Below are 11071 nucleotides of genomic sequence, written 5' to 3'. Positions count from 1 at the left end.
GACTACTACAGCACATTACACAGCCAGCACCAGTCATCTCCATCCAGACCCCAGACTCTGCTGCACCTACCTGTGCTCATCTTCCCTGATCCTGAGAAGTTCTTCAGAGCTGTCCCCAGCATTCACATCATCTCCTGGCATCTGCTGGGCACACACAGCCCTGGCACTGGCAGCAGCAGCTCCTCTATAGACTGAGCTGCTGGAACAGGCATGTCCCTTCCTGCAGCACACAAGGACTCTGTGATTTAAAGGGACACCACTTCTTCTGCTCCCTCTTCTTGTGACTGGATGCAGCAGCTGGAGGATCACGTGTCTCACTGCACAGTCAGGGCTGCACCCCCCCCCCCAAATGCAAGCAGCACAACAATGTAGTGAGTAGATAGAGAAGTCATTAACTGCAGGCTGAGCTCATTACAGGCACAACAATACACACTGCACTCTGCTATGTCATCACTCATAAACCCCCTGTATGTAGACGCAGCATGCTATGCACAGGGACATGTATACATACATATATATATATATATGTGCCTAAGAGTCCTGAGATGTGCATAGAATTCACAGCATGTATATAATACAACGTATGGATCTGGGGGTTTACCCACTTTTCAGAGCCTATGGGACCCCCACTGATTCGTACAATGAGGGGTCATGTCAATTTATCATGAGCCAGATTTGCCGTGCTGGATATCGTAATGTATCATATACGACTTTGATGGATCTCAATGATGCCTTATTCTGCCTGCCTAAGAAAAGAAATGATAAAATGCAGCAGAAACCTGTGGGCGCTAATATATAAGCAACCGAAATTTAATTTCCATATACATTCCATTAGGGAATTCGGAGTTATTAGAGGGGGGGTCCTCTGTTCAGACTTTGCAGCTCTTGCTCTGGAGGACTTGTCCGCTGCTGCATTGCACAGACAATCCAATGATGCGAATGAGGATTGTGTAATACCTCATTGTTCCTGTGGAGGCGCTGCAGGGAAACTGAACACTTACTACCAGATATCTGACAACAGACAAGCACTGAAGGGTTGTTTGTGTCTTTTGAGACAAGTTTACTGATCAAGTAAGGATTTTCAAAGGCGGACAACCCCTTTCAGGCTGCACCAAGTGGATCCCCTCTGGTTCAGTCTCTACCAGCCCAGAACCTGCATGGGGGCCCCAAAGATCCCCTTGTTATATAAAATATCCCACTATTCTAAATGGCACTTGGTAGGTAGGCGCCCCCTTACAGATTCTGCATTGGGGCTCACGAGTTTCCAGTTACGACTTCTTCTGACTCTCAATCTTGTGATTGTCCAACTGTTGCAACACTACAACTCCCAGCATGCCGAGCAGCCGCAGTCCTACAGGCACGTACTGTACATGGATTGGTCCTGTGACAGTTCCGGAAGGTCAGTCCATTGGTCCATGCCGTTTTAACCCTTTAATCATGTTGATGGAAGGATATTTTGAAACATTGTTGCAGTCAGATATTGATACATTTATTGATTTGGGGTTTGGGGTAGAAGATCGGACATTGTGGAAAGATTCTGTGTGCAGAATACGAGATCAACGGAAAAATGACTTGAAGAAAAGATAATCGGAGTCCTGTCTGCGATCCGGGGTCCTGTGTAATTACCAGAGCTGCATCCCGGACAGAAGATTGGAAAGTGGAGCCGGCGCTCTTATCATAAATTGTAGGGGACTGAAAGTGGGTGGAATTAATTGAAAGCCGCCCCCTCCCCGCATACGATATAAATGACAGGCCTGTGAATTACATTACTTGTTTCATGCTAGTGACTTGCAGCTGAACAGCTAATTCCCAGATCAAATCAGTCACCTCCGACATGGCCGACATAAATATTTCATTTACTAACAAGTTACAGAATAATAACCAGTAAAAGAATTAGAGAGCTAAATGAAGAGCGAGAGCTTAACCCTTCACAGGGCACTGGAAAACACGTACAAGCGTATGAACACCCAGATTATACCAGCACGGCCATATCACTGTATACAAGAAGATGTATAACATATACCAGCAGGACATATATAATGATATACACATTTTATACCCAGGTTATACCGTCTGTACATATAGAATTATATACAGTATATACCCAGGTTATAAAGGCTGTACATATATAATTATATACAGTATATACCCGGGTTATACCGGCTGTACATATATAATTATATACAGTATATACCCAGGTTATACCAGCTGTACATATATAATTATATACAGTATATACCCAGGTTATACCGGCTGTACATATAGAATTATATACAGTATATACCCAGGTTATACCGGCTGTACATATAGAATTATATACAGTATATACCCAGGTTATACCGGCTGTACATATAGAATTATATACAGTATATACTCAGGTTATACCGGCTGTACATGTATAATTATATATAGTATATACTCAGGTTACACCGGCTGTACATATATAATTATATACAGTATATATCCAGGTTATACCAGCTGTACATATATAATTATATACAGTATATACCCAGGTTATACCGGCTGTACATAAATAATTATATACAGTATATACCCAGGTTATATCAGCTGTACATATATATTATACACAGTACATACACAGGTTATACCAGCTGTACATATATAATTATATACAGGAGATACCCAGGTTATACCGGCTGTACATATATAATTATATACAGTATATACCCAGGTTATACCGGCTGTACATATATAATTATTTACAGTATATACCCAGGTTATACCAGCTGTACATATATAATTATATACAGTATATACCCAGGTTATACCGGCTGTACATATAGAATTATATACAGTGTATAACCAGGTTATACCGGCTATACATATAGAATTATATACAGTATATACCCAGGTTATACCAGCTGTACATATATAATTATATACAGTATATACCCAGGTTATACCGGCTGTACATATATAATTATATACAGTATATACCCAGGTTATACCAGCTGTACATATATAATTATATACAGTATATACCCAGGTTATACCGGCTGTACATATAGAATTATATACAGTATATACCCAGGTTATACCGGCTGTACATATAGAATTATATACAGTATATACCCAGGTTATACCGGCTGTACATATATAATTATATACAGTATATACCCAGGTTATACCAGCTGTACATATATAATTATATACAGTATATACCCAGGTTATACCATCTGTACATATATAATTATATACAGTATATACCCAGGTTATACCGGCTGTACATATATAATTATATACAGTATATACCCAGGTTATACCAGCTGTACATATATAATTATATACAGTATGTACCCAGGTTATACCGGCTGTACATATATAATTATATACAGGAGATACCCAGGTTATACCAGCTGTACATATATAATTATATACAGTATGTACCCAGGTTATACCGGCTGTACATATATAATTATATACAGTATATACCCAAGTTATACCGGCTGTGCATATATAATTATATACCGGCATAGTCCATATCACTATATATTCATACCCTGGTTGCAGGAAGAGAAATGGTTAATGCCTCCTTGTCGGGGCACCTGGATGATGTAGTACAGGACAGAGGCAGCTGTATCTGTGTTATTAGGTGGCGCCACCTGGCAGCTTTTATAGTGACACAATGACCAGCAGTTATTGAGAATATTGACATAACATGGATAATCCCGGACTACGTAGATGAATGATGTCACTGTAGCCACATGGAAGAGGACGAGGTGATCGCGGGGACGGTTACAATTAGTGAGAAATTATCATTCATGTAACTGGATTGAAGTCTGTTATATGGGCACGGTGTGGTAGTTGTTCGCCATGTTTTCATATTATCTTGTGCTATGTCCCTGTACTATCAGGTGTGCACTGTATTGTATCATTTGGCCTGGTACTAGGGTACAGTACTCTCATTTGGCATAGTTGGCAAAATAATGGTAAACTGTGACCAAAATGAGGGTAAAAATGAAACCGCCCTATGGTGTATGATATAATGCTCCAGTCCACCAGCTCCAGATCTGCAGCGCCAGCACCGAGCCTGCACTGTCACCATTTCCTGCCCATGTTCGCAACATCTGATTGGAGTGAAGTAAACGCAACCTTCATAACAGGAAAAGGTCCTTCTGGTTTCCTGAAGGCCAGAAACCATTTCTCAGGCAAGGCTGGAAGGCATGAATTAACCCTTACTGCTCCGCGCCCCACAACTGGTACCTACGAATAAACTGGAGCATGAAAGTCCCCGCCCTTGTATGTGACTGCGGTGTTAATCCCTATTATATTATACCGTAAATTAAATCTTCTAAGAAAATAAATGAGTTTCAACTGCAAGAGCGATGAATTATGTAGTGTTACCCCAAGAAGTGAGAGAAGCCTACAAGTATAACATCAAGGTTAAGATTAGGCCAGACCTACCAGATTAGTTATATGCTTGTACATAGGAGGTAGTATTATAGTAGTTATATTCTTGTACATAGGAGCAGTATTATAGTAGTTATATTCTTGTACATAGGAGGTAGTATTATCGTAGTTATATTCTTGTACATAGGAGTAGTATTATAGTAGTTATATTCTTGTACATAGGAGTAGTATTATAGTAGTTATATTCTTGTATATAGGAGTAGTATTATAGTTATTATATTCTTGTACATAGGAGGTAGTATTATAGTAGTTATATTCTTGTACATAGGAGGTAGTATTATAGTAGTTATATTCTTGTACATAGGAGGTAGTATTATCGTAGTTATATTCTTGTACATAGGAGTAGTATTATAGTAGTTATATTCTTGTACATAGGAGTAGTATTATAGTAGTTATATTCTTGTACATAGGAGGTAGTATTATAGTAGTTATATTCTTGTACATAGGAGGTAGTATTATAGTAGTTATATTCTTGTACATAGGAGGTAGTATTATAGTAGTTATATTCTTGTATATAGGAGTAGTATTATAGTAGTTATATTCTTGAAGCATATAGAAAAGGATAGTAGGATCCGCTCGACCAGGTAAGTTAAAAAATAACTTTTAATCCGACATGGTTAAAAAACACACAAAAGTAAATAGATGTGAAATGACAAAAAGAAGAAAAATGGTGATTAAAACCACATTCTGATAGCTCTGATAGTGGTTTTAATCACCATTTTTCTTCTTTTTTGTCATTTCACATCTATTTACTTTTGTGTGTTTTTTAACCATGTCGGATTAAAAGTTATTTTTTAACTTACCTGGTCGAGCGGATCCTACTATCCTTTTCTATATGCTTCAACTACAAAGTGCCTTAGTCAGAGGCCAGGATCGTGCACCCAGGAATTATAAGGACTTATCAAGCTAACTGGAGGTGGTGAGCTATATGCTTATTTTTCTTATCTATTTATAGTTATATTCTTGTACATAGGAGTAGTATTATAGTAGTTATATTCTTGTACATAGGAGCAGTATTATAGTAGTTATATTCTTGTACATAGGAGTAGTATTATAGTAGTTATATTCTTGTACATAGGAGTAGTATTATAGTAGTTATATTCTTGTACATAGGAGTAGTATTATAGTAGTTATATTCTTGTACATAGGAGTAGTATTAAAGTAGTTATATTCTTGTACATAGGTGTAGTATTATAGTAGTTATATTCTTGTACATAGGAGGTAGTATTATACTAGTTATATTCTTGTACATAGGAGTAGTATTATAGTAGTTATATTCTTGTACTTAGGAGCAGTATTATAGTAGTTATATTCTTGTACATAGGAGGTAGTATTATAGTAGTTATATTCTTGTACATAGGAGGTAGTATTATAGTAGTTATATTCTTGTACATAGGAGGTAGTATTATAGTAGTTATATTCTTGTACATAGGAGGTAGTATTATAGTAGTTATATTCTTGTACATAGGAGTAGTATTATAGTAGTTATATTCTTGTACATAGGAGGTAGTATTATAGTAGTTATATTCTTGTACATAGGTGTAGTATTATAGTAGTTATATTCTTGTACATAGGGGCAGTATTATAGTAGTTATATTCTTGTACATAGGTGTAGTATTATAGTAGTTATATTCTTGTACATAGGAGTAGTATTATAGTAGTTATATTCTTGTACATAGGAGGTAGTATTATAGTAGTTATATTCTTGTACGTAGGAGTAGTATTATAGTAGTTATATTCTTGTACATAGGAGTAGTATTATAGTAGTTATTTTCTTGTACATAGGAGTAGTATTATAGTAGTTATATTCTTGTACATAGGAGTAGTATTATAGTAGTTATATTCTTGTACATAGGGGGCAGTATTATAGTAGTTATATACTTGTACATAGGAGTAGTATTATAGTAGTTATATTCTTGTACATAGGAGTAGTATTATAGTAGTTATATTGTTGTACATAGGAGTAGTATTATAGTAGTTATATTCTTGTACATAGGGGGCAGTATTATAGTAGTTATATTCTTGTACATAGGAGTAGTATTATAGTAGTTATCTTCTTGTACATAGGAGTAGTATTATAGTAGTTATATTCTTGTACATAGGAGGTAGTATTATAGTAGTTATATTCTGGTACATAGGAGTAGTATTATAGTAGTTATATTCTTGTACATAGGAGCAGTATTATAGTAGTTATATTCTTGTACATAGGAGTAGTATTATAGTAGTTATATTCTGGTACATAGGAGTAGTATTATAGTAGTTATATTCTTGTACATAGGAGCAGTATTATAGTAGTTATCTTCTTGTACATAGGAGTAGTATTATAGTAGTTATATTCTTGTACATAGGAGGTAGTATTATAGTAGTTATGTTCTTGTACATAGGAGTAGTATTATAGTAGTTATATTCTTGTACATAGGAGCAGTATTATAGTAGTTATATTCTTGTACATAGGAGCAGTATTATAGTAGTTATATTCTTGTATATAGGAGTAGTATTATAGTAGTTATATTCTTGTATATAGGAGCAGTATTATAGTAGTTATATTCTTGTACATAGGAGCAGTATTATAGTAGTTATATTCTTGTACATAGGAGGTAGTATTATAGTAGTTATATTCTTGTACATAGGAGGTAGTATTATAGTAGTTATATTCTTGTACATAGGAGCAGTATTATAATAGTTATATTCTTGTACATAGGAGGTAGTATTATAGTAGTTATATTCTTGTACATAGGAGTAGCATTATAGTAGTTATATTCTTGTACATAGGAGGTAGTATTATAGTAGTTATATTCTTGTACATAGGAGCAGTATTATAGTAGTTATATTCTTGTACATAGAGGACAGTATTATAGTAGTTATATTCTTGTACATAGGAGCAGTATTATAGTAGTTATATTCTTGTACATAGGTGTAGTATTATAGTAGTTATATTCTTGTACATAGGAGTAGTATTATAGTAGTTATATTCTTGTATATAGGAGCAGTATTATAGTAGTTATATTCTTGTACATAGGAGTAGTATTATAGTAGTTATATTCTTGTACATAGGAGGTAGTATTATAGTAGTTATATTCTTGTATATAGGAGGTAGTATTATAGTAGTTATATTCTTGTACATAGGAGGTAGTATTATAGTAGTTATATTCTTGTATATAGGAGCAGTATTATAGTAGTTATATTCTTGTACATAGAGGACAGTATTATAGTAGTTATATTCTTGTACATAGGAGCAGTATTATAGTAGTTATATTCTTGTACATAGAGGACAGTATTATAGTAGTTATATTCTTGTACATAGGAGCAGTATTATAGTAGTTATATTCTTGTACATAGGTGTAGTATTATAGTAGTTATATTCTTGTACATAGGAGTAGTATTATAGTAGTTATATTCTTGTATATAGGAGCAGTATTATAGTAGTTATATTCTTGTACATAGGAGTAGTATTATAGTAGTTATATTCTTGTACATAGGAGGTAGTATTATAGTAGTTATATTCTTGTATATAGGAGGTAGTATTATAGTAGTTATATTCTTGTACATAGGAGGTAGTATTATAGTAGTTATATTCTTGTATATAGGAGCAGTATTATAGTAGTTATATTCTTGTACATAGGAGGTAGTATTATAGTAGTTATATTCTTGTATATAGGAGCAGTATTATAGTAGTTATATTCTTGTACATAGGAGTAGTATTATAGTAGTTATATTCTTGTACATAGGAGTAGTATTATAGTAGTTATATTCTTGTATATAGGAGGTAGTATTATAGTAGTTATATTCTTGTACATAGGAGGTAGTATTATAGTAGTTATATTCTTGTATATAGGAGCAGTATTATAGTAGTTATATTCTTGTACATAGGAGTAGTATTATAGTAGTTATATTCTTGTACATAGGAGGTAGTATTATAGTAGTTATATTCTTGTACATAGTAGTAGTATTATAGTAGTTATATTCTTGTACATAGGTGTAGTATTATAGTAGTTATATTCTTGTACATAGGAGTAGTATTATAGTGGTTATATTCTTGTACATAGAGGACAGTATTATAGTAGTTATATTGTTATGTATAGGGAGCAGATGATGTTCTTCATGTATGTCTCCAGGATTACATAAATAGGGTTAAATCACAATAGTATTGAGTATTCAGAGCTTGAATTCTATGGAAATTATTTTTGCTATTAATTATTACGTTCTGATGAATAGTCTGCAGGTAGATTATATAGATAATCCTGTAGATTTGGTGGAATGCTCTGCGGCTCTTACCTATTCCTCGCTATTATCCTTGGAGTGTTTCTTAGCCATTGCTGTGACGTCCATAAATCTTATGCAGTAATGCTGAGACAATACGGGGTGTGAGGTTTGCGCTCGGCATACAGAGTAATACAAGAGATCCTCGGCCACTACTAAGCAGCAGGACGCTCAATCTCCTGATAAATCTTCTTCTAATAAGATTTCAATTATTGATTTGCTTAAGAAAGAAATTTACATTTACTAAATGACAAAGTGTTGAGATTTCTGCAACATTTCAGAGCTACAAATATCTTCCTGGTATTCAGCTGGACCTGCGGCAAAAAATGGAGCCCTCAGCCCCTATGCAGGGGAATCCGTCTCCATGATGACAGACTACAAACAAAACCCTTTGTAGTTGGGTCCTGCAGTCGTTTGCCTTCCATGTGATCTATAGGTTACCAAGAATCAGGGGACAGATAGAGGAGAGTATGAGGACGGGGGGGGGGGGGGGGGGGGGGGGCAGACTACACAGTACACAGGGTTGGGATTGTAGTCTGTTACCATGTAGACATATTGATCTGCATTGGAGTTTCCACAGATTGAAGGGACAGTTTTAGTGCAGCTAAAGTTAAAATCTTTACGTCATGGTGGACACATCCTTTAATTTTTGGGGATAGTAAGTTATGTCCTCCCCTACAAAAGTAACAATTTGTTCATATCAATCTAGATAGAATCCATGTTGTAATGTTTCCACTGGAGGATATAAAGAAGCTGAAAGGGAATCCGAAGTTTCCATCCTCATCGTAAATGATACAAAAAATAGCAACAGAAGAAACAAAAACAATCAAAAAGTGAAAAACAAGCGACACCAATAAGTTTTTGGCGCCGGCTGCTCTCGCTGTTTTGGAAAGTAAGCGTATTTTGGTTTTCGTAACATTTTATTTTTTGCTTTCCTCCCCTTTGGAGGAATCACATTTGACCTGCAGATGGATATTGGATGAAAACATGTTGTGCTGCTTGAGGGACAACTTCCTCACTTGTCACCAAAATAATACTGTGTCCAATGAGGGGAGCGCAGAGGTCGCTGACACTGTGTATATATATATACACCTTGTGTTCTCCAGGGCTGGAGACGGGGAGACGTGTTTTGAATGAGTATAAAAACCATCCGGAACTTGATTGTGTATAAAACCGTGTGACACGGAGCCAAGTGGTGGCGATTCACATCCTAAGTGGGACATCATAACAGGGCTCATTGTCACCGAGACGTGGCGGAGCGGAGAAGGACACACAGGAACAAATCTGGTGCAGAATACAGCAGGCCATCAGTTATACAGCAATCCCCTGTGTAATGTCACGGCTCAGGGCTCAGTGAGACATGAAGGAACGCTAAGGGGATGGGGGCAACTTTTGGCTTTGCAGCAGCTGAGAGTTGTAGTCTGACAACAGGGAAGCCATTGCTCAGCAGAACACTTTTGTATCGGCTCCAATGTTGTTTTGTGTTGTTCCTCTGCTGCTCTTCCTGGAAATTTATGAATAAATTGAAAATTAGGTGTGACCATTCAGTCTGCCAGTAGGGTGTGTCTGGCACTGGGGACAATTGACAGCTTGCAATTTATTCATATATTACCAGGATGAACAACAGAGGAATTTACTAAAAACACCCAGATCAGGGGAGTTTATAGGTCCTCCCTTCAGGAAAGCTGACAGATAGATGGTGTCTTTACAATTAGTTCTTATTTAAAGGTGATGGGGCTAAAAATCCCTTTAATAACAACTCATGCCGGTGATGAGTGTATATCATCACCCTAAACGGATCGCCCATTATATGAAAACCCCTTTAATCTGACCCTAGAAATGGGGTACACCGCAGCCTCGGCTGCCTACAGCTCCCCTAGTGGTGATGGCGCTGCGTGAACCTTTTCTAGTTACTATGTTACAGTTTGGGTTTCGTTGCTTTGCACCTGTTTTTGGTTGTTTTGGACGCCATCATGTCAGTTTTTGGCACCCATGGATTGGGGTAAATCACCCTTTAACCCCATCATTGCCCTTTACCCCATAATCTAATAAGAAATCCCTTGTTGTCCCGCATGTATACAGCAGCAGTGAGGCGGCCATGGATCCGGAGCATTATGTCAGGATTATGTTTTTCCTCCTTGTGTCTGCCCGGACTCGGTGCCCAGAACTATTAATGGCCGTGCTGATTGGATCTGGGTTTCTATCTCTTTTCTCAGGGTCCGGGGACGGCCTCGGATCTGTTGACATAACGTGGACTTTATCACAGGAACACTTCTGGAATTTCCCCCGTAGGAAAAAATTTGCGCAAATAGCCTATTACTAGAATGTAATGACTTGTTGTTTTGTCAGCGGGGCCAGGCCTGACTAGAAGATGGTGCGA

At 36.6% G+C, this 11071-nt stretch overlaps 1 protein-coding gene across 2 annotated transcripts in view; it reads right to left on the bottom strand.

Moving 5' to 3' along the window:
- The window catches only part of FGD5 (FYVE, RhoGEF and PH domain containing 5), an 88026-nt gene extending 87802 nt beyond the window's left edge, over positions 1-224 (bottom strand). For both annotated transcript variants that reach the window (XM_075286603.1, XM_075286605.1), the window contains exon 1: positions 71-224. In XM_075286603.1, coding sequence (XP_075142704.1) covers positions 71-122 — 52 coding nt within the window. In that variant the 5' untranslated portion in view covers positions 123-224. The remainder of the gene's footprint in view (positions 1-70) is intronic.
- Positions 225-11071: the final 10847 nt, after the last annotated feature.

Source organism: Leptodactylus fuscus, chromosome 9 (assembly GCF_031893055.1).
Source record: "Leptodactylus fuscus isolate aLepFus1 chromosome 9, aLepFus1.hap2, whole genome shotgun sequence".
Lineage (NCBI taxonomy): Eukaryota > Metazoa > Chordata > Amphibia > Anura > Leptodactylidae > Leptodactylus > Leptodactylus fuscus.
Note: the sequence above shows the minus strand (reverse complement) of the source record. Positions and strands in the feature narration are given on the sequence as shown.